This window comes from Bubalus bubalis, chromosome 2, assembly GCF_019923935.1.
Source record: "Bubalus bubalis isolate 160015118507 breed Murrah chromosome 2, NDDB_SH_1, whole genome shotgun sequence".
Classification (NCBI taxonomy): Eukaryota; Metazoa; Chordata; class Mammalia; order Artiodactyla; family Bovidae; genus Bubalus; species Bubalus bubalis.
The window spans coordinates 34,054,939-34,082,875 of record NC_059158.1 but is presented as its reverse complement, the minus strand read 5'-3'; the positions used below and the strand labels follow the sequence as shown (position 1 = coordinate 34,082,875).

At 55.5% G+C, this 27,937-nt stretch overlaps 2 protein-coding genes across 5 annotated transcripts; one reads left to right on the top strand and one right to left on the bottom strand.

Annotated features, from left to right (window-relative positions):
* Positions 1-41: 41 nt before the first annotated feature.
* TMEM151B (transmembrane protein 151B) lies at positions 42-9,641 on the top strand. 2 transcript variants are annotated; one of them, XM_025269088.3, is made up of 3 exons: positions 42-2,709; positions 4,824-5,264; positions 5,671-9,641. In XM_025269088.3, exons 1-3 carry the CDS (start codon positions 2,584-2,586, stop codon positions 6,808-6,810), a joined length of 1,707 nt encoding a protein of 568 aa, XP_025124873.1. In that variant the 5' UTR covers positions 42-2,583; the 3' UTR covers positions 6,811-9,641. The 2 variants fall into 2 exon arrangements, with proteins under 2 accessions (XP_025124873.1, XP_006069370.3); XM_006069308.4 differs by lacking the exon at positions 42-2,709 and having other exon boundaries at positions 4,448-5,264.
* A 148-nt stretch (positions 9,642-9,789) lies between these two features.
* Positions 9,790-25,944, bottom strand: TCTE1 (t-complex-associated-testis-expressed 1). Of its 3 annotated transcripts, none has more exons than XM_006069304.3 (5): positions 25,899-25,944; positions 16,647-17,021; positions 14,498-15,066; positions 12,043-12,492; positions 9,790-10,518 (listed from the first exon to the last, which is right to left on the bottom strand). In XM_006069304.3, exons 2-5 carry the CDS (start codon positions 16,924-16,926, stop codon positions 10,309-10,311), a joined length of 1,509 nt encoding a protein of 502 aa, XP_006069366.1. In that variant the 5' UTR covers positions 16,927-17,021; positions 25,899-25,944; the 3' UTR covers positions 9,790-10,308. The 3 variants fall into 3 exon arrangements, with proteins under 3 accessions (XP_006069366.1, XP_006069367.1, XP_006069365.1); XM_006069305.3 differs by having other exon boundaries at positions 25,875-25,941; XM_006069303.3 differs by lacking the exon at positions 25,899-25,944 and adding an exon at positions 19,337-20,696.
* Positions 25,945-27,937: the final 1,993 nt, after the last annotated feature.

Below are 27,937 nucleotides of genomic sequence, written 5' to 3'. Positions count from 1 at the left end.
TGGCAGCCCCTTTTCTGGCCACATGAGGTCAGCATTGAGTCACTGACTGCTTCCAGCACCTAGTCTGCACTCCAATAGGAAGCCCTTCTCAGTACAATTTAGGAATGGGGACAGGGATCATGGCAGTGTCATCTGGAAAGATGACCTGGGGACTTTGACTCAAGTCACAGCATGATCCAGGTCCTGACTTCATTCCCTCAGTCCCACCCAGTCTTCTCCAAGGTCCTCTTCTCTCTCTTGTTTTCTGGTTCCCTTTGTCACGCTCCCACTCCCCATCTCTGCCCACTCCAGCCAGACTCATCTTCAGGAAACAGGCCCAGTTGCCATGGTGACCAGCTGGTCAGCTGGCTCCTTCCACAGCCCCCTTTTTTCTCTGGGCTTCCAAGGAGGGGTAATGCATGTGTATGGAGAAAGGGGAGGTGGTCTTTTATCTCTTGAAAGCTCTGGGGTTGGCCAAAAGAAGTTGAGCTATCTCTCTTCCAAAGCCCCCTGAAGTGGAGCCAGGAAGGCAGTGGGGCTGGAGGACAGGAGGAAGATTAGAACAACTAAATGGGGAGTGTGAAGATCCTATCTGGGTTAGGAAAGTCCAGGATTTGGACCTCTGCTCTCTATCTGCAGTAAGTACTGAATTAGGTGAAATGAACTGAAACCAGAAGAGGAGTTAGAATTAGTTGTGGGCAGGACTTCTCAAAAATTATGGGTAGGAGAGAGACGTTGAAATGAGCCAGCAAGTGAGATTCCTCCTCTGCCATGGGGATGAAGGAGAACTATGCCTTTTGGGACCATACTCTCCCTTGGTTTGGGCAGGGAGGATGGACTCACTGACCTGGGGAAGATCACACAGGCTGGGTAGTACTGAGGTGACAGGCAGACTGAGAGCCCCCTTCACCTTCCCTGGAAAGAGAAGAGTAGCAACATGGAGACAGGACCAAGAGTAGAGGGGTGGGTGTGTGGGTGAAGGCAGAGGCTCTTCTGCCCCAGATGAGGGGCAGGACTGTCGGCAGAGCAGTGGGCTTGTCCTCTATTCCCAAAGATCAGATATCCAGGTTTTGCCTCAAGCTGACCTACGACCCCTGAAGATCCCCATGGACTTTTGAATGGGAAAGGTCTGGATTCTAGGACCACTCTGTGAGTATCAGCAGGTGACCTTGAGTAAGCCCCTCACCTCCTCTCTGCCTTGGTTCCTTGTGGGTAAATGGGGAAAGCCACTATATGTCAAAGACTAATGTAGCATATGACACACAACAGCCTTCCTTGGGGCTGTGCACACAGATGGATCAAGCACAGCCTTCATCTTATTCTTTCATAATGACAGGCTTCCACGTCCTTCTTCCCCGTTAGACTTTGTGCTCCTTGAAGATGGGAAATTGTATTTTGCCTTTCTATACAGGGCACAGTAGGTTCTTAATACTTTTTTATTGAATGGGTGCATTCAGGAATGAATGAATGGCAGCTTTCTTTCTGCCCCTAACTGGGGTGGGAAAGAGCACTGTGGGTGGATGACATGAAGGGACAGGCGACCTGCAATCACTCAGCCTGGCCTGTGACCTATGACTTGGCCTCCTACACCCAAAGTCAGAGCTTTAGAGATTGTTCAGTCAACTTTCTCACTGCACAAATGGGGAAACTAAGGCTCGGAGAGGGGAAGGCATTTGCCCAAGGTCACACAGCTAATGACAGAGACAGGATTAAGAATCTCTTTTCAGGTTTCCTGATCTCCGGTCTAGGGCAATATACACACTTCATTGCTTCTCTGGGGCTTTTCTTCTAGGATAGAGAGCTAGTTCAGTGGAGGCTGGTTTCAATATCCTCTTTTCTGCCCTCTGCTAGTCCTTCCTCACATCCAGCTCCGATCCGTTCCTTTTCAGCCTTTCCCAACGTTGTTCAGCTCGGTCCGGCCTCTAAAGTCTGGCTCATGCCTTAACCCTTTACCATCCAACTGGGAATGAGGATCTTGCCTAGGGTTCCCAAACTCAATTTCCTCTCCCCACCCTCAGCCCTGGGAACTTGCGAGAACCAACGGTGGGGAGGGATGTTAGCTGGCCGCTGGCGCCCCCTCCGTGAATAGACGGAGAGTTTGGGCTTAGTTTCTCCTCCTCGGAAGAAGGATGGCGGGGATGCGGGTAGTGAGCGGGGCTGGGAGAGAGGAAGGGGTGCCGGGAGCCCCTGTTGCTTGTCCCCTTTGGGGTGGCTGTTAGGTAGGCTTGGGGAAGGCGGAGTTTGGGGGGCCGGGGGCGGGGCTCCTGTGCTGGGAGGAAGAGGGGGGGCGCGCTGGCTCCAGCTCCGCTCAGACAAAAGGCGGCGGCGGGAGCGGGCGGGAGGCGGAGCGGCGCCGCGAGGGCCTCAAGGTGACACCCGCCCCCGGCCCCGGCCCCCCCAGCCCGGCCCCCAAGCCCGCCTCCCCATCCCCATCCCCAAGCCCCTTACCCGTGGTGCCCTTTCCAGGCCCCCTCCCCCCGGCGGGGGGTGGGGAGCAGCGAGGGCCCCGCCCCCTTTGCCCCCCTCCCCAGGGCCGGCGCAGGATGCCCCCGGCCCCCGGCAGCCCCCCGGGAGGCCCTGAGCTCGACGCGCCCCCTCTACGCCATGTCCCCCCCTGGCTCGGCCGCGGGAGAGAGCGGCGGCGGTGGCGGCGGCGGCGGTGGCGGCCCCGGGGTCCCGGAGGAGCCCACGGCGGCGGCGGCTACGGACGAGGGCCCCGCCCGAGAGGAGGTGAGAGCCGGTGGCACCCCTTCCCCGGGCGCGGTCGTCCCTTCCCCGGGCGTGGTGCCCCTTCCCCCGCCGGTTCCGCCGCAGCGCGCCCGGCGCCCCGCACCCCGAGCCGGCAGCCGCAGCCGCAGTCCCGCGCCGCTGCCCCCGCCCGGCGGCCGGAGCTGTCCGCGGTGTCGGGGAAGGGGCCGCGCCGGGGGCGGGGCTGGGGGGGGGGGTCCCGGGCAGGGGGAGGGGCCTAGGGGCGGAGCCTCGCGGACCCCGGGTGAGTGGGGGTGGGGACGGTAGCCGGGATCCTATCTCGCGGAGGGAGATGCTCTCTAGAAGGCCAGGAAGGGTGACTTGGAGGTGCTGTGGAAGGCAGGAAGGCAGGAGAGTACCCGCCAGGTCCACGGAGGAAACGGTGGTGTTACCTGAGCTGGGGTCCTAAGAAGGTCAAATGTGTGCAGAGGCCATCCCCCCTGAGGTCACTGGGACGGTTTGTGTGGGGGATGTGCGCCTCTCTCATCCAACGTCCGTGTAGCATCCCCCTCCAGAGGACTCCCAGAAATCCTTCCAGGTGTTGGTACCGAGCATACCTACCCCTCGTTGGGGGCATACTCAACCTGGAGACAAACCGATGAAGGAAAGTACCAGGGGCTCCCCAATCTCCCATGCACGCTCGTGCACACACTGCACACTGCCCTAGGGCAGAAGCACACAGGCAGGACTGCAGGGAGGGCCCCTTTCACACGCACTCTCACTGGGACAAGCACACACTCAAGTGGGCATGCAAAGGGGCACATATGCACTCCCCAGGGGTGAGGCTCCCACAAAGGCACATGCACCCTAATCTTGTCTGCATGTGCTGAGTACTATTTCCTAACCCAGCCACCTATCTGTACTTCCAGATCTTTCCTTGGATTTCACACCAGTCCAGGGCCCACTGCCTGTTATTGTGCCTTTCCTCTCTCCACCTTCTCTCCCTTCCCCTGGGGAGCTTCCAGGTCCAGGCAGGGGAATGGAAAGAATAAGTCAGGATCTCAGCAGGAGGGTGTGTGGAGGGTTCCTAAAGCTAGACGGTGGGGGGAGCAGAGGGAAAGCCCAGGCTGCCACCAGACATCTGACTCAGTATACTTGTCCTTGAGTGGCTGTGGGTGCCAGCACCCAGAATGTAAAGAGAATGAGGCCCTGCTTTCTAAAGCACCTGTCTAGTGGAGGAGCCAGACACATAAACAACTCACCAGGACCACCGCAGGGCAGAACATGATTTAGTGCTTTAGTGCCTGGGTACTGAGAACTGTTTTCTCTTGACAAAGGGCTGGGCCGCAAATATCTTCCTCCTTGCCTCCCACTCCCACCCCTGTCTCCCATCCCCTCTCCCCAGCCATATGCCTCTGCCCATCTGGATATTTCCTCCTGGACCACCTGCTGCTCAGGGACACAAACCCACTGCTTTCCATCTTAGAACAGGGGTAGGATGTTAGGGAGACTTGCTAGGGACCTGGGGTCCAGAGTGTGGGGAAGGAGACAGCACTTGGGGTTTCCTGGGAGGTATGAGGGAGGTGGATGGGTCCAAGGAAGTGGCTCCTCCTGGAAGAAGGGAGGGCCCCACCTATAAAGTGGGAAGGGGATGTCAGTGGGCCCCTCCCTCCTTTCCTAGAATACCTGGAAGGGGTCTGGGCTGGGGACCTGCCTTCGCTGATGCCTGTCTGTCCTCCTTGTCTTCCCTACCCACACCTTCTCCTGTTTCACTGCCATCTTTTTATCTGTCTTTGGACTATTCCTCTGGGTGCCATCCTATCCATCTGTGTCTTCTTTGCTACCTGTGCCTTCTCCCTCCATCCCTGGCTCTGATCCCTCTGCCTCTCGGGGTATCTCTCTCTGCACTTCCCCAAACTGGCATTCTGTTCCTTTTTCCTGTCCTCATGGCTCACGCTGGGTCACTTCTGTGTTTATCTCTGGTCCTGGCCTCCCATCTTGGTCTGACTCTTCTCTGCACATCCTTGTCTGTCTCTGCCTGTCATTTCGGGTGCTGGCCTCTGGCCCTCCCTTCCCGCATTCATCTCTGTACTGGGTCCTTGCCACTCCGTCTCACTCCCCAATCATCTCGGCCCTTTGCCTGCCCATCTGAGCAGCAGCGTCCCATCCAGCCCTCTTTCACCAAGTCCCTCTGCCGTGAGTCCCACTGGAAGTGCCTGCTGCTCTCGCTGCTCATGTACGGCTGCCTGGGGGCGGTGGCCTGGTGCCACGTCACCACGGTGACCCGCCTCACCTTCAGCAGCGCCTACCAGGGCAACAGCCTCATGTACCACGACAGCCCTTGCTCCAACGGCTATGTCTACATCCCCCTGGCCTTCCTGCTCATGCTGTATGCCGTCTACCTGGTGGAGTGCTGGCATTGCCAAGCCCGCCACGAGCTGCAGCACCGGGTGGACGTGAGCAGCGTGCGAGAGCGCGTGGGCCGCATGCAGCAGGCCACGCCCTGTATCTGGTGGAAGGCCATCAGCTACCACTACGTCCGCCGCACGCGCCAAGTCACCCGATACCGCAATGGAGATGCCTACACCACCACCCAGGTGAGGAGCTGAAGGGGAGCACAGGCTGGTCGTCCAGATGGGAGGGGGGTGGTTGCTGGGACCCTGACCGACTGTCCCCAGGGAGAGCACAGCAGTGAGCTCTTGTGGGCACTGCCACAGGAGAGCAATAACCACCACCATAATAATAACAGCAAACATTAGCAGACAGGTTCTGCTCTAAGTACTTAACCAATATCAAAGTCAAACAGCTAGTATATGGTGGAGCTGGGATTCGAAGCCCGGCAGTGTTGACTCCAGGGTCTGTCTCTGGAGATGATAAGATCCTACCTGGCTCCAACCGGGAGCTAAGCCAGGACAGGCTGAGGGGTTCCATCAGGCGCCGAGAGCCGCCATGGGGCGGACGAGGGTGAGCGGACTGAAGCGACCCCCTTCCCTGGCGCCGCAGGTCTACCATGAGCGCGTGAACACGCACGTGGCCGAGGCTGAGTTCGACTACGCGCGCTGTGGCGTCCGCGATGTGTCCAAGGCGCTGGTGGGGCTGGAAGGCGCGCCGGCCACACGACTGCGCTTCACCAAGTGCTTCAGTTTCGCCAGCGTGGAGGCCGAGAACGCGTACCTGTGCCAGCGCGCGCGCTTCTTCGCCGAGAACGAGGGCCTGGACGACTACATGGAGGCGCGCGAGGGCATGCATCTCAAGAACGTAGACTTCCGCGAGTTCATGGTGGCCTTCCCCGACCCGGCCAGGCCGCCCTGGTACGCCTGTTCGTCCGCCTTCTGGGCCGCGGCGCTGCTCACGCTGTCGTGGCCGCTACGCGTGCTGGCCGAGTACCGCACGGCCTACGCGCACTACCACGTAGAGAAGCTCTTTGGCCTGGAGGGCCCGGGCTCGGCGGGTGGCAGCGCCGGCGGCGGCGGCCTCAGTCCCAGCGACGAGCTGCTGCCGCCGCTCACGCACCGCCTGCCGCGGGTCAACACGGTGGACAGCACGGAGCTCGAGTGGCACATCCGCTCCAACCAGCAGCTGGTGCCCAGCTACTCGGAGGCAGTGCTCATGGACCTGGCGGGGCTGGGCGCGCGCTGCGCTGGGGGCGCGGCCGGGGGCTACGCCCCCACCTGCCGCTACGGCGGAGTGGGTGGACCGGGAGCGGCGGGCCTGGCCCCGTACCGGCGCAGCTGCGAGCACTGCCAGCGCGCCGTCAGTAGCTCGTCCATCTTCTCGCGCAGCGCCCTGAGCATCTGCGCCAGCCCGCGGGCCGCCCCCGGGCCCGGAGGAGTTGGGGCGGGCTGCGGGGGCAGCCGCTTCTCACTCGGCCGCCTCTACGGCTCCCGGCGCAGCTGCCTGTGGCGCAGCCGGAGCGGGAGCGTCAACGAGGCTAGCTGCCCTACCGAGCAGACGCGACTGTCCAGCCAGGCCAGCATGGGGGACGACGAGGAGGACGACGACGAGGAGGAGGCCGGGCCGCCGCCGCCCTACCACGACGCCCTCTACTTCCCGGTGCTCATTGTGCACCGTCAGGAGGGGTGTCTGGGCCACAGCCACCGGCCGCTGCACCGCCACGGCTCCTGCGTAGAGACTTCACTGTGACCCCGGGTCCCGGGACCGGCCCGACGGTCTCCTTCCCTGCCCCTTGCCGGACGGCGCGTCCCGCGGGTGGGGTAGGGGGAGTCACCAGTGTGGCCTAGGCCGTGCTGGGAACGGTGGGAGTGGGGAGGTGGGAGGCGAGGGGGCGTGGGCCAGACTCAGATGGGGCCGATCAGATACCACCCCCCCACACCTTCCTGTACATAAAGAAACAGCTGGGGGGAGGGGAGAGAATCCCACCCCGGCAGAGCCGTCTCTTCCAGGCCTGCCCGCCCCTGAGTTCCTAGGGGGTCACCTCCCTTTCCGACACACACACTCGCACATTGGAGATTCCCTGTCCCGCCTTTCAATGGATCCAATGACTGTTATGTGGCAACTGCGCCCTGGGACCCGCCTTGGGCTCCGTCTCCAGGGAGAGGCCCTGGCTGTGCATCTGGGGAGGTTTGGTGGCCAGGGGGGAAGGGCCGCCCGGCTCTCTTTCCTCGCTGCAGCCTGATCCTGCCGGAGCCTCTCTCTACCAAGGGGGCAGTGGTTCGGAGAACAGCAGGGCTGGCTTTCAGCCAAGCTAATGAATTCAGTGGGTCTGAGGCCGGGCCCAGGTGTCAGCCGTGGTACTCCATCTCAAAGCCCTGGAGATGTTGCTTTCCTCTTCTTGGCGCTGGCCCCGACAAGATCTGAAGATCGGGGTTTCCTTTACGCCACTCTCACCGCTGTTGTTTATCTCCCTGGGCCCCCGGGAGGTTGCGTCCTGGGGGGACCGTACTCACCACAGCTCTCCTTCCCCAGCCTGCTCCCTGGCTCTGAAGAGCTGTTGCCAGGGTGAGGAGGAAGGCAAACTGTGGAGGGCAGTGCACCTCAGTCATTTAAACTTCAGCCTCCTTGCCTAGGTTCTGGGAGGGCACCTCCTTCGGGTGGCATTCCTTCACGCTGACCAAGGCGTACGACTCAGCGGGGAGACTAGGAACAGGCCTGGGTGAAGACAGAGAACTCAGGAAGCAAGTGGGAGTCGAAGAGGAGAGGGTCACGAAAAGACCCTCAAAGGTGGGGGTGTCCATGGGGGCCGCCCCTGGGCTCCCCTGTGTTGGTGGGGAGGAGTGGATAGTGGTCATCCGCAAGCTGAGGCTCTGAGGGGCTGAGGACCTTGTCTCGAGCCCAGCTGGAAGCTCCGTTTCCGTGGCGGGGTCAGAGGCAGGCATTCTCTAAATCTTGCCCGATCCCTCTGTCCTCCGCTAGCCCGTGAGCTGAAGCCCTGCTGTGTGTCCCAGGGTCTTCAAAGGGACATGCTGTCGCCACCCCAGGGCGCTGGCCCCATGTGCTGTCCCCCACCACTCCTTCCCTGATGTGCTTCCGTGTGCATGTCTGTGTACAAAACCCCTGCCCGCCCAGCTCCCCTGGCTAATGTTTTCCCAGCTGACTTAGTGCCCAGGGAGTGAGCTCACGTTTGCAGCCGGAGAAGATAACCCTCGGCCTTGAGGCTCGCCCCTGATGCTTCTCACTTCATCTGAGCCATCAGAGCCTCTCCTCTCCCCTCTTCCTCCAGCCTGGCCAGGCCCGCACCGCCCGGGGCGTGGCCTCCACCTATGCAACATCTCCTCTGGCTCCCCTGCTCCCCTTCCCTGGGGAGTTGGCGGGGGCACAGATTGTGGGGACACCATGGCCTGTGGCGCATTGGGGTTGAGCTTAACTTTCAGGTGGAGATGGCTGAGTGAGAAGGGGAGGAGGCCGGAGAAGGGGAGGCTTGGGCAGGAGGGGACAGCTGCCCACTAGGTTTCCCTGGGCAGCAGTGCCCACCTACCTGTCAGCACTGTGCTCTTCAGGGGCCTGGGGGTTGGAGTGCCCCTCTTTCCTTTGAATGGATGTCTGCGAGGTACAGGTGGCAAGCTGTGGCCTTGGCACCCAGTTCTTGGCCAGCTGGCACCCGGATGTCACACCCTTGTCTGGGGCATCCTGGCCACCTCATGGCTCTGGGGAAGGGAGGAACTCAGCTCCCTGCCTCAGGCAGATGCCTGAGACAGAGCCTGAGCTGGGAGGAAGGGAGACGGGAGGGGCTGTGATTATTTTTGCCTGTATTGACCATTTCTGCCTAGGTCTTCTCACACTGACAGCCTCACACCTCCCACATATGCACAGACTTAGAGAAACCAAGTCTTTGGTCTATTTTCTTGGTAGCTTTATTGATTGCCAGGGAAAACGAAAACCAGAAAAATTAATCTCTAAAATTAAACTTTACACTGAATGTTCTTGTTTCTCTAATTAGAACCTCTGCTAGCAGCTGTGGCTATGTACACTCTCACACTCACACACACCCTCACACCTATAAGTTTGCACTCCGGAACTGTCAGAGGGTGTCAGGCACAGACAGACTTGAAGTTGCCCAGACAGGTACACACGTGCGGTCACTCCCAAGCCCCCTTTGGTGCTCTGCTCCGTGCCTGCTTGTTGGAAGGAGTCCCTGGAAAGCGCTCCTAGGCTGTGGTTGCAGCCTGTGACCCACCCTTTGCAAACCGGGCTGGGGGTTTGGTCTGCAGAGGATGGGCCCTGGGGCTCAGCCTGAATCCATCAGGAGATCCTCTCATGGCCTCATGGGGAGATGTGATTCCTGTGGGTGTGGCCCCAGGGCGGGCGGTCATAGTGATGGGGACTCCTGGAGGATGCCTGGAGGGTTTCATGTGTCCTGGGACAAGGGTTTGTGGGGTGGGCTGGGCCTGGCTGGGGAGAAGACAGGTCTCTGTCAACTGGGTGCATCACACTGTGGCCTTTCTGTAGTGGATTTCCAAGCGCAAAGATTGTATAAATCAAACTGGTGGATAATAAAGTTGCGGATGACTCACTGACCTCCCTCCCAGGGTCACACCTCTCTCACCATCTCCCAGTTGTGTGAGCAGCTCTTTGGGGAGGCTGATGGGTCTGAGCCCCTCCCGTCACCTTTGTTTCCTCCTGCCCAGGTTGGGGGTGGGGTGGACTAGGGGTGGCATGACCTGCAGAACTGGAAGACTTAAGCAGAGTCAAGTAAGAGGGAGGTGGCATCTGCAGGGTGAGGGTGGAAGAGCCAGGCAGAGCTCTGCTGAAGCCTGGGGTGGAGGAGAGAGTGTGTGTTTGAAGGTCAAGAAGTCAAGGATCTGTTTGGTAGAGAGAACAATGGTGGGGAGGAGGGTGATTGGGGAGATGGGCAGCCCCTGGAGGAGAGTCTGGGCCTCACAGTCTTGAAGGGTCAGTTTTCTGTATTCTTGGAAGAAGTCAGTCATTTCAGTGAGTCCGTTCATATCCTCTCCCTAGGTACCAGGGCTAAATCCCACTTTCTACCTCTATCCCAGGCTCCTTCCTCTCCTCACAGATCCCTGCAGAACCTCAATCGCTCACCCCAAGGATAGTCTTGGTCTCCCCTCCCCCGCCCTCGGGACCGGGGTGACCCTCAAGAGCAGGCATGGCAGGGGCATGAAATGAGGGGTGGGGCTGGGGCAGTGACCCAGGTCTGGCCACTGCCCCAGCCCTGTTCCCGTTTTATCCCGCAGGGTTCTCAGGGCCCTTGGCAGTGACTGGGGACATGAAGTGGCTGGGATTCAGGGCCCGCTGGCGGGCTGCTTCGCGGTTGGCACAGAGGGCCTGGCCGATGAGGTACTCGCTCTCCTGGGCGATGTCTGACAGGCGCAAATCAAACTCCAGGAGGGTCTTGTTGTCTGACATGCCTTCCAGGAGCTGCTTCCCGCCATCCTGGGTCAGGAATACAAGGGAAAGTGTCACTTTCCACCATGACTCAGGACCACACACACATGGGCAGATGTGTGCACACGTACACATACTGATATACAGACGTGACGGGAACAACTTCACAACACGATTCCTACTTTGTGTAGCGTTTTCTATCCTGTTCCATCTTATTCTCTGAGAAAAATGGTGCTTGATATTCACTACATTGGCTTTTCAGCCCCAGTGGTTTGAAAAACGTGGTGCTCCATTCTTCTGGTTCAGCCACGAGCACGGGAGACACATCTGGCTCGTGAGATATAAGGAAGAAGTTTGGAGGGAGTGGCATCTGCAAAGCTTTTTCTCGTAAAAGAGAAGAAAAGAGAGGAGTGGTCTCCTTTTTTTCTGCCTCTGAGTGTAGCCCTGTGGGAAGTACAGCCGCCATCTTGGGCCCATGAGAGTCACACAAGAGACAACAGGGCCGTGGGGCTGGGTAGGCGGAGCAGAGGTGGCTCAGAAGCACTGAGCCAAGGAACCCACCAACCCCAGAACCCCCTTCTCCCAGGCTTCTGATTATGGGACACAGTGAACATTCCTCTTGTTTAAGCCATTTCCCATTCAAGCTTTCTGTTACTTGTAGCCAAGAGCACTCTCTCTGGAGTCAGTGTCTGTGAGTCCGACTGTCCTCTGGGGAGGCTTGGTAGAGGGTGCAAGGCCCTAGCTGGAGTGCATGGAGGGCCCTCTTCTCTAGGCCTCACAGTTCCAGCCCCTTCTGGGTTGGGTGGCCCTCGCCCAGTAAGAAAAATTTCCTGTTGGGAGGCAGAATGCTGGTTTTCTATGGTTGTGACAAAACTGTATGTTGCAAAGTCAACTCAACGGGTCACTGAAGCATCTTTTTTAAAGATAGCAGACATTATACAGGAAAACATCAGCATATATCACAAGCAGTGCAAGTTACATGTCAATTACATTATATCGATGTATGTGTTCACTAGGTGCTCATGCAAATTGCATTTCTTACTCTGAGACTTGGTCAAGATTTGAAAGACACTGTCTGTTGGGAAGGACCCAGGCTTTCAACCTGACTGGATGCTCTTGGGCAACTCACTAACCTCTCTGAGACTATTTTCCATCTATAAAGTGGGGGCTATTTTACTAGATAAGTTGAGGGCTAAAGAAAAACTAACAGATACTGGGTGCCTAGCATAGTATAGAATCCCGAGTAGTAGCAACAACTAGTAAATACTGAGGACCTAGCCAGTATCTGCAATGGTTAACTGCTTTACAGTTATAACTCGTTTAATCCTTCCATTAACCACACTTAGAGGTAGATGCTATTACTATTTGCGTTTTACAGATGGGGAAATGGAGGTCCCAAAGGTTAAGTAACTTCAACCAAGTGCTAAATGGCAGAGCTGGGGTGAGAACTGGATAAAGCCTGTGGTCCTAGCAATTTCCCGGTAAGCACCGGCAGCAGTCAGATTCCAAGCCCTCCGCCCAAGCCCCCAGGGCTTCCCCTTGGCCCTGCGTGCCCCAGAAGCCCTGGCTCACCAGCCCGATGTGGTTGCAGGACAGGTTGATGCTGGTGAGCGTGGTGTTGATGGTGAGCACTTGGGACAGGAGGGTCGCAGTGGGCTCGGACAGCTCGTTGCCCCCGAGGTGCAGCGTGGTGAGGCACTTGTTGGTATGCAGGGCGTGGGCGAGCGCCTGGCCGCCCTCATCCTCGATGCAGTTGAGGCGCAGGTTGAGGGAGATGAGGTTGCTGTTGTGCCCCAGGGCGTGAGCCAGCGAATGGGCGCCGGGCGCACGCACCTGGTTGTTGGCGAGGTTGAGCACGCGCAGGCGGCTGTGGCTCAGCAGCTTGGCGGCAGCGCGCGCACCCCGGTCCCCGATGAGGTTGTGCGACAGGTCCAGCTCCTCCAGGGCCGGGTGGTCCAGGAGGCTGCGGATTAGGATGCGTGCCTTGTCGTCATCCACCTTGCTTCGGGTCAGCCTGAAGATCTGTGGGCAGCAGGAAGAATGTGCCTGCCTACATACCTCCCCCAGGTAGAGGAGGGAGCCCCAGAAACAGCGGAGGTTCTGCTCTTTCAAGAACCTGGCTAGGGGGACGTCTTCCCTGGCTGTCCAGTGGCTGGGGTTCCGAGCTCCCAGTGCAGGGGGCTCAGATTAGATCCCTGGTATGGGAGGTGGATCCCACATGCAGCAATAAAGATAGAAGATCCCGAATGCTGCAGCTGTGTGTGTGTGCTCAGTCCCTTCAGTCGTGTCCAACTCTTTGTGACCCTATGACTTGTACTCCACCAGACTTCTCTGTCTGTGGGATTCTCCTGGCAAGAATACTGGCGTGGGTTGCCATGCCTTCCTTCAGGGGATTCTCCCAACCCAGGGATCAAACCCACATCTCCTGTGTCTCCTGCATTGCAGGATTCTTTACTGCTTGAGTCATCAGGGAAGCCCATGCTGCATATGGGACCCACCCTAATAAATAAATAGTAAAAAGAGAGAGAGAAGAACTTGGCTGGGAAGGGGGAGAGAGGTGGAGCAGTAAGGGATAAAGGATTCGACCACCTGGCTGGCTTTTGGACAGGACAGGTCTACCCAGCATGATAGTGGTGCAGATTTGGTGGCGACTGGTAGGGAAAAAACTACCACTTATTGAGTAATGACTACGTGCTGGGCATGCTGCTGCAACATTCCATAGCCATGATCTCTAACCCTTGGCATCCTAGTGAGATTGAACAAGTCCTCTGCATTTTACAGGAGAAAATGGAGGCTTTGAGTGGAAACTTCATTTGCCCAGAGTCACACGGTGACTAAGCCGTGGACGCAGGTTTTGAATCCAGGTCTGTTGGATGAGTCAGCCCTTCGCTGCACCCTCCTAGACTTTTGTGAGGTGATACCCCACTCTAGTTTTGATTTGCATTTCTCTAACAATTAGCTAAGTTGAGCATCTTTTCAAGTGCCTGTTGGCCATCTCTGGAGAAATGTGTAGGTCTTCTGGACATTTTTGGATTGGGTTGTTTTGTTGTTGTTAGTGAGTTGTATGAGCTGCTTGTATGTTATGGAAATTAAGCCTTGTCTGTTGCATTGTTTGCAAATATTTTTCCCAGTCTGAAGGTTGTTTCTTTGTTTTACGGTTTCCTTTGCTGTGCAAAAGCTTATGCATTTGATTAGGATCCATTTGGTTTTGTTTTTATACATTGGTTTTAAACACATGCAAGTTTCTTCTTAAGGAAACCCAAACCCCTCATCTGTTACTGCTCTACCTTTCTCTCTTTCACAGCCAAGTTCTTGAAAAAGCTGATCTGTCTCCTCACCTCTCACTCTTTCCACAAATGCCTCTGATCTGGACTCTGCTCCTGGCACTCCATCGACATAGCTTCCCCTCAGTGACCTCCAAGTTTGCTACATCTGGTCCTCAGCTCCATCCCACCCCACTGCTGCTCACCCCTCTTCTTGAAACGCCTCCCTCCCTGGACTCTATGATACAATGTCATGTCCTCCTTTTCCTCCTCTGATTCTTGGCATGCTCTCCTTCTTCCAACCAGACTATTTTGGACATACTTAACCTAAAAAAAAAAAAAAATTCATTGTGTATCTGAAATTCAGATTTAACTGGACATCCCGTATTTTTATTGGTAAACCCTATTTGAGTTGCAATTTCACTTTTATATGATTGCTGATTAGTGCCTTTTATCCCCACCAGACTGTCAGCTGGAGGGCACAAATGGTCTAATTGCGCTCACTGCGGAATCTTCAGCACCTAGGACAGGGCCCGGGGTGCAGTCGCCTGTTGGATTAATAGCTGGTGAATGGGCCCGGCGGAACCTTCTGAGTTTCTGCATTCCCAGAACCCAGCTTGGTCCAGGGCCACCAAGGACACTTGGTCAACGAGCGAGAAGGAAATAGGAGCAAGAAGGCGGTGATGGAGGAGGAGGGGAAGGGGAGAGGGACTCAGAGAGATGCTGAGAATGGGAGGTAGGGGGAGGCTGGGGGTAGGTGGTACCTTGAGGGTGTGGCAGGCCTTGATGGTGGCCGCCAGGGAGTAGCAGTCGCGGTAGGTGAAGAGGAAGAGGTTCCACTCGAAGTTCATGCCACAGTCCTTCACACCGTATACCAGGTCCAGCTCCTCCAGATGGCTCAGGCCAGCCACCAGGTTGTCCAGTTGGTAGTGGTCCATGGCCGGTTCCTCCATCTCCCCTTCGCTGCCGGAATCGGATTGATCCCCGCCGCGGGGCGGGGCCGGGAGCTGCACGGGCGGAAGGAACTGATCCACCCGGATGGCGCGCACGTAGTTCCTGCAGAGCGGCAGCAGGTTGAGGATCACCGCGGGGTCGGTGGTGTTCGGGATGAAGTGTTTCAGCAGGTTCTCCAGGTGCAGCTCAAAGAACATGCGCTTCCAGCTACCGCCGTGATTGTCCACGTGGCACACGGGCCACCGCTGCGTGCAGCAGCGGCGCCAGTAACTCTCATCATCGATCAGGTTGGCGGTCACAGCCAGCGGCAGGTCAGGAGACAGGTGGTTCAGGACCTTCTTCTGATGCTCTGGGAGCAGCTGTTTCAGGATGGGGTTGTCTTTGGGAGCAAGAATAGGCAAATAGGAGGCACAGTGTTGGGGACACTGCACTGTGGTACCCTGGGCTCAGCTTGTCTGTCTGGGGGCACCCAGGAAAGGGAAAGACCCTCCTCTGCCTTCAGGGAGCCCCAGTCTGTGAGAAGAGATAGCCTTCATTCCCAGGGAGGCCCGATCTGAGGAGGGACACACCATCCCTGATCTGGGGTGGTCCTGGTTGAAGGCGGACATCTTAGCATCTGGTCTCAGGGAGCTCTCTGTCTGAGACAGAATCCCAGGTCCAGCCCTCAGTGTTTTCTTAATCTAGCAGAGGAGGTAACTCCTGACTTCAGAGGCTCCCAATGTGATTTGATTCATTCATTTCAAAACAAAAACTTTTTCTTTTTTTGAGCACCTACTATGTACCACAGGCTTCCTAGTTGGTGCTAGTGATAAAGAACCTGCCTGCCAATGCAGGAGACATAAAAGAGGCAGAGACATGGGTTTGATTCCCAAGTCAGGAAGATTCCTTGGAGGAGGGCGTGGCAACCCACTCCAGCATTCTTGCCTGGAGAATCCCATGGACAGAGGAGTCTGAAGTGCGACAGTCCATAGGGTCACAAGGAGTCAGACACGACTGAAGTGACTGAGCATACACACACACACTACGTACCGCGTACTATCCTTGCACCCTAAGTGCTGAGGATACAAGAGTGAACAAAACCGAGGGAGGCACTCCATCTTACTAGCGGAGGCAGACTGTAAACAGGTCTAATGAATATATTGTAGGCCTGGTGGTGACAGGTGCCGTAGACAACACGATGGCCCTGTCCTCAGAGAGCTCCCCCTCTGGTAGGAGAGGTTGCCGACTCATCTTTGAAAAGGATAAACATTAACAGAGACTAATGTATGGGACAAACCAAGGATCTATACATGCCCATAGAAGAGAGAGTGGAGGATGGTCAACCAGGGAGGGCTTTCTAGCGGAGGAGGTAGATGTGGTTTGGGCCAGGCTTTGCTGGAGAGAGTGGGAAAAGGAAGGAGAGGGCCTAGATGTATAGGGCACAGAGCGGGATGGGGGAGGGGTCTGGTGGGGCCTGGGAGGGGGGATGGCTGGAGAAACTGACTTGGCCTCAGGGTAGGCGGAAGGGAGGAGGTGAGTGGGGATAAGGACATTTTCCCACAGGAAATCAGTCCTGAATATTCATTGGGAGGACTGATGCTGAAGCTGAAGCTCCAATACGTTGGCCAGCTGATGCAAAGAGCTGACTCATTAGAAAAGACCCTGATGCTGGCAAAGATTGAAGGCAGGAGAAGGGGATGACAGAGGGTGAGATGGTTGGATGGCATCACCAACTCGATGGACGTGAGTTTGGGCAAGCTCTGGGAGATGGTGAAGGACAGGGAAACCTGGCGTGCTGCAGTCCACGGGTTTGCAAAGATTCGGACATGACCAAGGGACTGAACAAGACAAGAGGACATTGTAGGAGAAGGCAGGGGCTGCCCCCAGACCCAGTTCTGAGGCCTGGCCTCAAGGCAGTCCCCTCCCGCTCTGCCCCACTCCTGGCCTTCTTGCTCCCAAATGAGGAGGGGACAGACTCACTCTGGAAGTTCTTGACAATGTGCTGAATGCAGAGCTCTGTGAGGAGGGGCACGATGGCCAGCGACCACTCAGCATCCTCAGCGATGATCCTGCGCATCCGCCGGACCCCAGACCCAGAACCTGGGCCCGTGGACTTAGCCAGGGGTGGGATAATCGGGGTGGGCTTTGAGGGCTGTGGGGCTATGCTCGAAGTTTGGCCCACAGTGGAAGACCGGTCCTGGGTGGAGGTTGAGGACCGGCTGGGGATTGACGGTGACTCTGTTGTCTGGGTATCCTGCATGCTGGGGCTTGGCAACACAGGGACAGGTGGCCCCTTGGTGATGGCTCGTGACGGGGAGCTTCTCAGACAGGCAGATCCCGGGTGCTGGCAGGAACCTGGAGAAAGGGGAGCAGGAAGGGTTGTTATTTTGGAGGGTTTCGGTGGGCATTTACCAACAGACATAGCACAGGGTGGTTCTGAAGGGCCAGTCTCCAGACTAGAGCAGGTCCAGGTACACACCCCAGCAGCTGGGTGGCCTTGGGCCGGTTATTGAAGCGTTTTGAGTTTCAGATGCTTCCCCTGTGAAATGAGGATAGCAGTTACCAATAAGATGATTGGGAAGAGTGACTAAAATAATGCATCCGAAGAGGCATAGCTTTCTGTGACACACGAAGCTGTAGGAAGCAGCAGAACCACATTTCAGACAATAATAGCTACGCAGTAATTACAAGCAATTGCTGCATGCTGTCCCTTTTTTTAGTTTTTTATGTATATCAGCTCATTTGATTCTCACAGAAGCCTTTTTGAGATAGGCGCTGATGGACTAATTTTTTTCTGATGTGAAACTGAAGCTCAGAGAGGTTAACTGAGTTGCCTAAAGTTACACAGCTTATATATAACAAAGGTGGATTAAAACTCAGTCTATTGGGACTTCCTTGGTGGTCCCGTGGTTAAGAATCTGCCTGCCAGTGCAGGGTATATGGGTTCTATCCTTGGTTGGGGAAGATCCCACATTCCACAGGGTAGCTAAGCCCGTGTGCCCACTCTCCACAGCTAGAGAAAGCCCCAAAGACCCCGTACAGAAACAAAGACCCCATACAGCCAAAAATTGGTACATAAATACAACAACAACAACTCAGTCTATCAAGTTCAGCCAAAAGGCTGAGGTATGATGAACATTTAGTTCAAAACAGCTCCCTGCCACTAAGCATTTTACAGAAAAACAACTGCCTAACCAGGAGGAGGGGATGAAGAACAGTACTTGCCAATTGAAGTATAGAAATAGAAATAGAATGGCTGCCCAAATGCAAGCCACACAGACTATTTAAAAACTTCTCCTATAGACACTAAGAAAGGAAAGAGAAAACAAGTGAAATTAACTTTATGTTTAACCCAATATGTCCAAAATATTTAAACATGTAATCAATATAAAAATTAATATATATATAATTATTAGGTATATGTATTTAAACCTTCAAAATCTGATGGCTAGTGACTACTGTTTTGGGCAGTGCAGGCCAGAAGGGAAGGCTAGGGAAACCAGACCCATACCCTGCCCAGGGCATCAGCACCTTCTCCTCTTCCCTCAGTGGGCTTTAGCTTGCCCCTTCCTCAATCTCCCCATCCCAGTCTTCCTATTTCTCCCAGGCTCTGGGCATTCCAGACAGCAGCAGCGGGAAAGTGTGGGAGGCTACAAGGCAGCTAAATCTGGGGCTGAGGACAGAGGATATATCCGGGCATGCCGTCACCCCGTTTGTCCATTCCTGCACCTGTGCTTCAGTGTCCCCTCCCCAGGACCTCGGGAAGAATTGGGTCTGCTCAGCCCAGCACGGAGCTCCCGCTCTGGGTTTGCTCCCCGACTCCATGCACTGGGTAGTGGCCGGTGGGCAGGAACACTGTGAACTAGCAAAGGTGTCCTTGGCAGATGGAGGGGACCAGATGGTGCTCCCCAGTCCTCCAGGCATCTCAAGGAGGAAGAGCCTGGCTGTGTGAATGTGTGTGTGTGTGTGTGAGAGAGAGAGAGAGAGAGAGAGAGAGAAGCAGGAGGGGGCAGTGTAAGGAAGATATCTATGTATTTTGGTGACACACTTATGCAAATAAAATGCAAATTGAGAAACAGATTGGGTCCATGCATTGTGGGACAAGCAGCTGGCGCTTTTTGACTCATGGTCCCTCCGAGGGTGTGGCTGGGAGGGGATGCTGCTTGGAGGCCCCGGATGACTTTGCATTTCTGGCTCTGCCAGGCACTTGCTGTGTGACCTTGGCCAAGTTACTCGGTCTGAGTGCCAGTTTCCTTATTCATCAAAGGGCACAGTAATATCTTCCTCTGCAGGCTTCGTGGAGATTCCCCTGAGATAATACTTGAATCATATTCATAATATTTGACAGGAGTGGGACTTCCCTGGTGTTCCAGTGGTTAAGAATCCGCCTTGCAATGCAGGGGACACAGGTTTGATTCCTGGTCGGGGAACTAAGATCCCATGTGCTCTGGAGCAACTAAGCCCGCGAAACCACAAAAAACGGAGTCCGTGTGCCGCAACACAAGATCCTGCAGGAGGCAACAAAGGCACCGTGTTCTGAATAAATAAATAAACATTTTTAAAACTATTTGGCAGGAGTACTGGAGTGGGTGTGTGGACGGAGACATTCTGAGGGACAGAGGTTTGGGCTGGGGAGGTAAAGCCCTAGAGACGTGCTTCTGAGTACTAACCTGAGATGGTGTCTTTGAGTGAGGTGCTTCCCTTCATCCAGGGGACACGTGAGGGCAAGGTGGTGGTGGTGTTCAGGTCTGGACAGGACGGGGTGGGGTGGAGGACTGGCAGACTGGGCCAGAGGAGGAGGGTAGGGATGACAGGCCAGCCCTGCTCCCGCCAGCTCTGCGTCTGGACGCCTGGGGCGCCCTCCACAGTTCTGGTCTAACACATTCTGGGATTCCCCTTGGTCCCAGACGCAACCCAGGACAGCCTTTGGGCCATGCCTGTGGGAGCAGAACCTAGCGTGGCTCCCCAGGCCTCTCTCACAGAACTGCCTGGCTTCACCATCCTGCTCAGTGGTCCCTTCTGCTTCCCGGGAAGCCATATGTTGGGAGACCCTTCCTGGGGCCTAGCAGGGTGCTCCCAGGAACAGGATGGCCTGTTCTCACCATCTAATGCCTCACTGTCTTAGGACCTGGCTCCTCAGGTCTGGTCCTAACTGCCTGGCCGCTGTTTGGAGCCCAGAGCCTTCTCCAGTAGGACGCTGCACGACCTGCCTGGGGCTTGGTCCAGGGCCCTGAGCCATCGCTTCAGAAGGAGGGACACGGTGGCCCTGCATGTGCTCCATGTGCTTGGCTGGTATAAACAAGAATCCCTACTGTCCCGCAACATTCACAGAGACCTCCATACCCCAAGGTCTGATGTCATTTCAAAGGCAAATGTTGATAATGTTAACCTCATAATAAGGTCAGATTGGTAGTTTTCACTTATCATGTCTTGATTTTTTTAAAAAAACTCAACATCACAGAAATATTTTTGGCAAGCAAATTGTTACCAGACAGAGGATTCTTCTAAGAAGGCTTTTAGTTCCAAATGTTTCTTTTTTTAATATATATACATACCTAAAAGAATCAATCAAATATAAAACAGAGTATGTTTCGAAGGATAATGAGCACGATGAACTCTTTGCCTGCCAGTTACTAATGTTACAAAGATGGCATCAAGTCACACACCCAAACCTGTTCTTCTCAACCACTGCTGGGCTGCCGCTCTCTCAACTCTTCCCCCCAGCCTCTCGGACATTCTCCAGAGGCTTCCAACACAGGCTCCTCTGACTCTGTCCACCCCTCAGGGTTGAGCCTTGCCTGCCCTGTTCCTCCTCTTGCTGGGCTGCAGCTCCCCCACCCCCTCTGAGCTCCAGACTCATGGCCGCTGGCCACCTCGAGGCACCTGCAGCCTCAGTCTGCCCGCCAAGAGCACTCAGTGCCTCCGCCAAGGCTCTCCTCCTCCTGGCTGCTTACCTTGGCCAGAGGCACCAGGAGCCACCCAGGTGTGTGAACCCGCAAGCTGGGGACTTACCTCTCTCCCTCAGTACCAGCCCCCCCAACCTGGTCACTGCAGTTTCCCCTCAGTTCTGACTCCCTCCCCTGCGGTCCCTCCTCTCCCTTCCTGCTGTGGCCTCAGCTCAGGGCCTCATTGTCCATTGTCCTTGTAGCTGCAGCTGCCCCGCACCTGGGTGTGTCATCCAGCACCCAGCCTTCTCACAGCTGTCCTGGCAGGCCTCTGGGTAAGCCCCTGGCTCCTCAACTCAGTGCAGAAGGCCCTCCATGGCCGGATGCTCTGTTTGAAATAAACCCCTCTCTGCATCTTGAATACGGCAGACTAATCTGCGCCACCCAGCCTTTGCTCAAGCCACTCTTTCTGCCTGGAAGGCCTTTCCTGCAGTCTCTGCCCAGGGAAGCAGACCAGCACTGGTATTTTGAGCCTGAACTCAAGCACCATTTCCCCTCTGGAGCCTTTGGCTTTTCTTGTCTCCCCCTTCCCTTTGTCAGATCCCTAGTACCTGTGTCGCTTCAGTGGACTAACAACCCTCTCCTCACACCCACACTGGATTGTGGGCTCCTCCAGGTGTGAGGACTATTTCTATTTTTTTTGGACTGCGCCATGCGGCATGTGGGATCTTAGTTCCCCAGCTAGGGATGGAACCCTGCATTGGGAGCGTGAAGTCTTAGCCACTGGACCACCAGGGAAGTCCTCTTTCTTACTAGTTTTTTTCTCTCTAATCCCTAACCCAGTGTCAGGTCTGCCAGGGAGGCAGCTGCCATTCTGGGCTGCCCCACCTCCCTCTGATCACAGATTCTGGCCAATAGGAGTGCCCTGTATTGGTTCGGGGTGCACCTGATATCAGCCAATCAGAGTCCTCCCTGGGATTTGTCCAAGTGGAGGTAGGCAGAAGGACACATGTCCTTGAAGGATACAGATCCCCTGCTGCTGGAAGCTGTTTCCCTTCACACGGAAAAGACCGGTCTGCGGCAGCAGGAGGAAGTGCCACCTGGCGGAGACCAGCAGGAGAGGGAGGTGGACAGAGGGCACCGGGCACCTCCCGTCCCCAGTCCTCATTGCTGAAGGCCCTCTGACAGCCTCCTTCAGTTCTGAGACCTGACTTGATGGCCTTCTAGCAAGTCTCTCTTGCTGAAGCTAAGAATTGGGTTTCTGCCCCTTTGTGACCAAAAGGTCCTAACCATGTGGGTAGGCTTACTGTTTTGTGAATGAAATTATGGGAACAATCCCAGATCAGTAGATGAACTAGTTCAACAGGATGGCCAGAAGCTGCCTGGCTGTTCCTGATGTCTACCTCTGGTGGCCTGTTCCTCTCCTGACCACCCGAGCCTCCAACCCCACCTCCCATCTCTTTGCTGACAGCATCATCAACGTACAACAGCTCAGCACTTAAAAGTTACAAGTTTCTGGGACTTTCCTGTTGATCCAGTGGTTAAGAATATGTCCTGCAATGCAGGGGACATGGGTTCGATCCCTGGTCAGGGAACTAGGATCCCACATGCTGTGGAGCAGCTAAGCCCATGAGCGCGACTAAGACAGGATGCCGCCAGACAAATAAATATTAAAACAAAAAAAGTTACAAGCGTCTTTCAGAGCGTTTCTCTTGTTACAGTCTTATTCTACACTGGAGTCGGGGCAGGCTTCTCAACCCCATTTTATGGATGAAGAAACTGAAGACCAGACTGGGAAATAACTGGCCCCTGGATATATAGGACGGCTGGGGCCGGATCAGGAGCTTGGCTGCCCTAACCACAATGCCCTGCTCTTCCAGTCACTTTTCCACCTTCCACTAGAAAAGAAAAAAGCCTGTTCTTGTTCCCAGGGAAGCAGGTGTCCTGTCTTCACTGCAGAGAGGATGTGTCGGGGAGGGTCTCCCTAGGCTGGAAGAGCGACTAGGTCCATGGCACCCCAAGACGGGAATTTCAGGCCCCTGACAAAAGACACACAGTAAAATGCATTTCCTCCCTAACGAAACGAAATCTTAACAGTCCGTACATGTGTGTATACATCCCTATGTGAACCCTGCACTGCTATTTAATTTTATTTTGTGGTTGCACAGCGTGGCTTACAGGATCTTAGCTTCCCGACTGAGGGAACCAAGGGGTTGAAGCCAGGCCACAGCTGTGAAAGGGTTGGGTTCTAACCAGTGGACTGCCAGGGAATTCCCGAGTGAGTGCCTCTTGTGCCATCATCAGGTATGCCCCTCGGAGGGCACATCCTGCCCTCAGATGGGGCAAGTGGGGGCAACCAGTGACCCTTCATCTCCTGGACCTACAGGGCCTCACATGCTATGTCGCCAACATCAACCCTGCCACAACCCCTGAGGAAAGGTGACTCCTCCTCCCCCTCCCCGGGTCCCAGCTGTGTCCTCAGGACCAGCATCCAGGTCCTGAAATAACATTCAGTTCTTAACTCACAGGGTTAAGTGTTAGGGTCTGCTCTCTACATGCCCAAACACAGGCAATAGAAAGGGACGAGATGTCCTAGTTTGGGTAGGGTTGTCCTCATTTTTGATGGTGGACAAGTGTTCCGTGAACCACCTCCTTGTCTATACATAGCTCTGATTTATTGTATTCTAGGCCAAGTGGCTCAGTGGTAAAGAATCTACATGCCAATGTAGAAGACACAGGGTAGATCCCTGGGTCAGGAAGATCCCCTGGAGAAGGGCATGGTAACCCACTCTAGTATTGTTGCCTTGAGAATTCCACGGACAGAGGAGCCTGGTGGGCTACAGTGCATGGGGTCGCAAAGAGTTGGACTTGACTGAGCATGCACGCATGCAGCAGCCCGGCAGGCCCTCAGTAGCATGTGCACAGGAGGAGGCAGCATAACTAACAGCTAGCTCAGGATTCAGGAGTTACACCGCCTGAGGTCCAATCTCCACTCTGTCCCCAACATCTGGGAGAACCTGGCAAGTCATGCAACCCCATTAAGCCTCCATCTCTTTATCTGTAATATGGGATAGTAACTGGGGTTCCTACTTCATAAGATTATCCAGAGGATTAAAGGAGCTAATATGTGTGCATGCTTGCGTGCTAAGTTGCTTCAGTCATGCCTGACTCTTTGCAACCCCATGTACTGTAGCCCACCAAGCTCTTCGGTCCATGGAATTCTCCAGGCAAGAATACTGGAGTGGGTTGCCATTTTCTCTTCCAGGGATCTTCCCAAGGATTGAACCTGCATCTCTGGTGTCTTCTGCACTGGCAGTCAGGTTCTTTACCATTCGTGCCACCTGGGAAGCCCTAAAGTGAAAGTGTCAGTCACTCAGTCATGACTGATTCTTGGTGAGCCCATGGATGATAGCCCACCAGGCTCCTCTGTCCATGGAATTCCCCTGGCGAGAATACTGGAGTGGGTTGCCATGCCCTTGTCCAGTGGATATTCCCAACCTAAGGACTGAACCTATGTCTCCTGCGTCTCCTGCATTGGAGGCAGATTCTTTGCTGTCTGAGCCACCAGGAAACATGTGTGAGACATTCTGTATAGTGTTCGGCCCAGAGTCAACACTCAAGGTGTTAGATATCATGACAAAGATGTTAGATGCTGTACCTATATAAACCTATGAAATCTTCAGACTAATTTTTGACAAATATTGTTATTATAACACCATTATCCTCATTTCACAAACAGAAAAACAGAGGCTTAGAGAACTTAAGTAACTTGCTAAGCATCACATAGTAAATGGAGAAGCTAAGCTCTGAACCAATGTCTGTCCAAAGCTGTCCCTCACTTCCCTGCACAAAAGCAGAGACAAATCACTTGGGATTGCTTCCTAAATTGCCCAGACTCAGTTGTCATAGCACTTTTCCAGTGCGCCTCCCACTCTCTCCAGTGGGAGCCTGGGGTCCCCCTCATCGGTGCTGACCTGAACAGTCCAGGCTCCCTCACTCCCTGTCCCTTGCAGTCTCAGGGTCCTTCTGCAGAACTGATGATCACTTCAGCTTTTGAGGCCCCAAGAGGATCCAAGAGATACCGCAGAGCTGTGCTCTCCTGCCCCGTGGCCCACATTGGGCCCTCCATGTTCCTTCCAGACCTAGGGTTCAGTGCTCGAGTCTCCCGCACCTTCCCTCCTCTCAGAAACGTCTCCGACCTCCTCCATTTTTCTCAAGTGCCTAGTTAAATCCAAACGCTTTGGGCAGAGGCTCCACCTGCCTGCCCAAATGGGAAAGTTGAAGATGCTAGGGGAGGGGGAAGTCCTCTCTTCTTTCTGCTCACTACATCTCTGGTCCTCACCTCTCTTCCTCTGAACTGAGCAGAAGTGCCAGGCCTTCCTTAGGTTCTGTGAGGACCACTGTGGCCTTGGACATCCCTTTCGGGGGCTGGGCTTTGATGTCCCGTATCCCCCAGCTTCTCTGATGGTGCTTCCTGCTTTCTCAGTCAGCTGCTCCTCAGGGCCCTGGCTTTTGTCTACATTTCCCCAATCCCTATCCTGCCTACTGTGTCAGACTCCCCCTTAGGCCAAGTCATTCCCATTTGGGAATTCAGAGTTTGTGGAATCACAAAAGAGGGGCAAAAAAGCTTCCCTGACAGAGCTCTGGCCCAGCACCCCTGGTCTTTTGCTGGTGAGACAGTCTGCACACTTATCACACCCCTGGGCCAGGCTTTCCTCCCAACTGCCCACTTAGGTCTGTTGCCTTAAAAAAGAACTCCACCCTCATCCCTACCTTTGATTCAGACACCCCACCGGGGAAGCTCAGCTCCAAATGCCAGCAAGTCCCTCCCTCAACCCGCCTGAGGTGAAGGGGCCCTCCTTCTCCTTGGTGACCAAGGATAACCAGCCTTGTCATGGGAGGGAGCGAAGTGTAGAAGCGTCTAGACCTGCGGGAAGGACTGCAGCCCCAGGAGCTGGGAATAGAGGTCTGTCTTTCCAGGAAGGCTGGGGCCCTGGAACTAGGGACTGCTCTTCCCCATGACCAACTCTCACTCCACTTTCCCCTTCTCCATCTCGGGTGACCCTTCCCTGACTCGCAGAGACAGTCTACAGTGGCTGTAGGGAGGAAGGAGGCACGGCCAACTTCATATGGAGTGGGGGGCCTCCCATAGGTACAGGCCGGCCCTTCCTTCTCACGGGAGCCAAGGCCACCTGCAGATTTCGGCCGGGTGGGCTGACTCTGGGGCGTGCTCCCGTGCCCTGTCGGGGGAGTGGGGGCAGAGAGAGCTCAGCCCCCTAGGGGAGACGGGGGCCGGGTGTTCTCTCTCCAGAGGTTGCCTCACCGTTCCCGAGACCTGGGCGCTCACCTTCCCGCAGGTCCCCACGAACGCCGGTTGTTAGGGACGCCGTGCGTCGCTACGGGGCGGGCCCTCAAGGGCGGGTGCGCATGCGTTCTCCGGCTAGCTGGTTTACTGTGCTCGGTGCTGTGCGAGGGCAGGGCTGCCGGACTTCGATGGTTGTCGCCGCGCACCTTGGCCCAAGATCGATGCAAATACGTGTCCCCATCTAAGGCACTGTGTGGGGCCCAGAGGGGGCAGTGGGAACTCTGACCGCGGGACATGGTTTGTGCGTCCTGTGGACATGTTTAGGAGCAGTGGGTTTCTGCGGGGAAAGGCGGGGAGCTGCGGATGGGGCAGGGCTCCTGGACTGCTACGGGGCTCTTCCTTCTCCGGGCCTTTTGTGTGGAAATGGAGGTGGGGATGACGAGTGGGAAGACGGTCCAGGAAAAGCGCCAGTAGCCATTCCCTTCCGGAAGAGGACGATGGAAAGGCACGTGCAGTTCTTGGAACTCCCCTGAGGCCTTCGGCTGACCACTGGCTGCAGCATCCCTTTGGAGCTACCCTCGTCCTTTCTCCAGGCTGTCAGCAAGGCTGAGTGGCACCGGGCAGGAAGACCCTAGGCCTCCACAGCGCTCCCTCCACAGCCCTAAGCCCGACACCAGGAATGACCAGCTTCTGTGAAATGACCAGCTTTCACAGAAAAGGAAATCATCCTTCAAGAGGGGAAGAGCAACCAAGGGTGGCTGGAAGTTTCACTGGAGGCAGAACTTAAATTTCAGTTCTGATGATTACTAGCTGGGTTATCCTGGATAAATTGCCACCTTAGAAGCTCAGTTAGCTCATCAATCCCCCCCGCCCCCCCCCCCCCCCCCCAGTATCCTCACTGTGGTGACTATGTGTTAAGATCCAGGCTTTCAGTCAGTGTACTGAACAGTGGCCCCTGCTACAGTTGCTAAGATCCACAGTTGCAACCTCTCAGGACTGCAAGCAGCCAGAGGCCAGCGGCTCCAGGCCCCTTTCAAGCCCTCATCAGTGATTTACCAACTAATCACCACTGCCTCAATTAGAATGAGCAATCACGCAAGAAATGCTGTCGGGAAGGCCTGCTCTGCGCTAAAATTTTGACTAAATGGCCCCAGAACTTTGCAGCCAGGGAGGCTCTGACTTGGGGATGGGTCCCCCGAGTTCTCCTTCCTTCATCCAGCAACAGAGATCTTCGAACACAGGTGGAGCTCAGGTGTCTGGCTTGGTCCTGGGTGGATTCACTTTGGGAGGGAAGGACAACTGCCCTCCATTCCACACCTTCCTCCTGCTCTGAGCTGCCAATTTCAGCTTCAGCTCAGGTTTGGGGCAGGTGCTTTGCAAGTTGTTTTAAAAGAGAAGGCTCGGGACTGCTCTGGTGGTACAGTGGGTGAGAATCCTCCTGCCAATGCGTGGGTTGAATCCCTGGTCCAGGAAGATTCTACACGTCACAGAACAACGAAGCCCGTGCGCCACGAGTGGGCCCACGTGCTGCAACACTGAAGCCCTTGTGCCCCAGAGCCCGTGGTCCACAAGAGAAGCCACTGCAACAAACAGTAGCCCCTACTCGCCCCAACTAGAAAGCCTGCAGGCAGCAATGACGACCCAGCACAACCAACAACAAATAAAAATTTTTTTAAATGTTTAAAAAAAGAGTAGGCTTGCTTTGGCTCTGCTCCCTTCTGACCCCAAGGCCTGTACCTGTCCCTCAGGCCTCTGCACTGACTCTGCCCTCAGATGTCCATGGGGCTCACACCCTCCCAACCCGCCTGCTCTCTCCATAGACCTCATCCCCATCTGATGCCTTCTTCTTTCTCTTCATTGCTGTTTCCCACAGGAAGAAAGCACCACAAGGGCAGGAAGTTCTGTTCGTTTCTTGCCATAGTCTCAGCAACTGATCAGTACCTGCTGGGTTATTTGTTTGGCTCTGCTGGGTCTTAGTTGCAGCATGCAGGTTCTTCAGTTTATAGTGTGGCATGTGGGATCGTGGTTCCCCGATCAGGGATCAAACCCAAGCCCTTTGCATTGGGAGCTTGGAGTCTCAG

Excerpts from the sequence above, each read along its gene's own strand:
- TMEM151B (XM_006069308.4), top strand. The coding sequence starts at position 4,614 with ATGGCTCACGCTGGGTCACTTCTGTGTTTATCTCTGGTCCTGGCCTCC. Across the intron at positions 5,265-5,670 it reads ATGCCTACACCACCACCCAG|GTCTACCATGAGCGCGTGAA; the intron begins GTGAGGAGCTGA and ends CTGGCGCCGCAG.
- TCTE1 (XM_006069303.3), bottom strand. The coding sequence starts at position 19,373 with ATGAAGGGAAGCACCTCACTCAAAGACACCATCTCAG. Across the intron at positions 15,067-16,646 it reads CATTGTCAAGAACTTCCAGA|ACAACCCCATCCTGAAACAG; the intron begins GTGAGTCTGTCC and ends TTGCTCCCAAAG. Across the intron at positions 10,519-12,042 it reads CCTGCAACCACATCGGGCTG|GATGGCGGGAAGCAGCTCCT; the intron begins GTGAGCCAGGGC and ends TTCCTGACCCAG.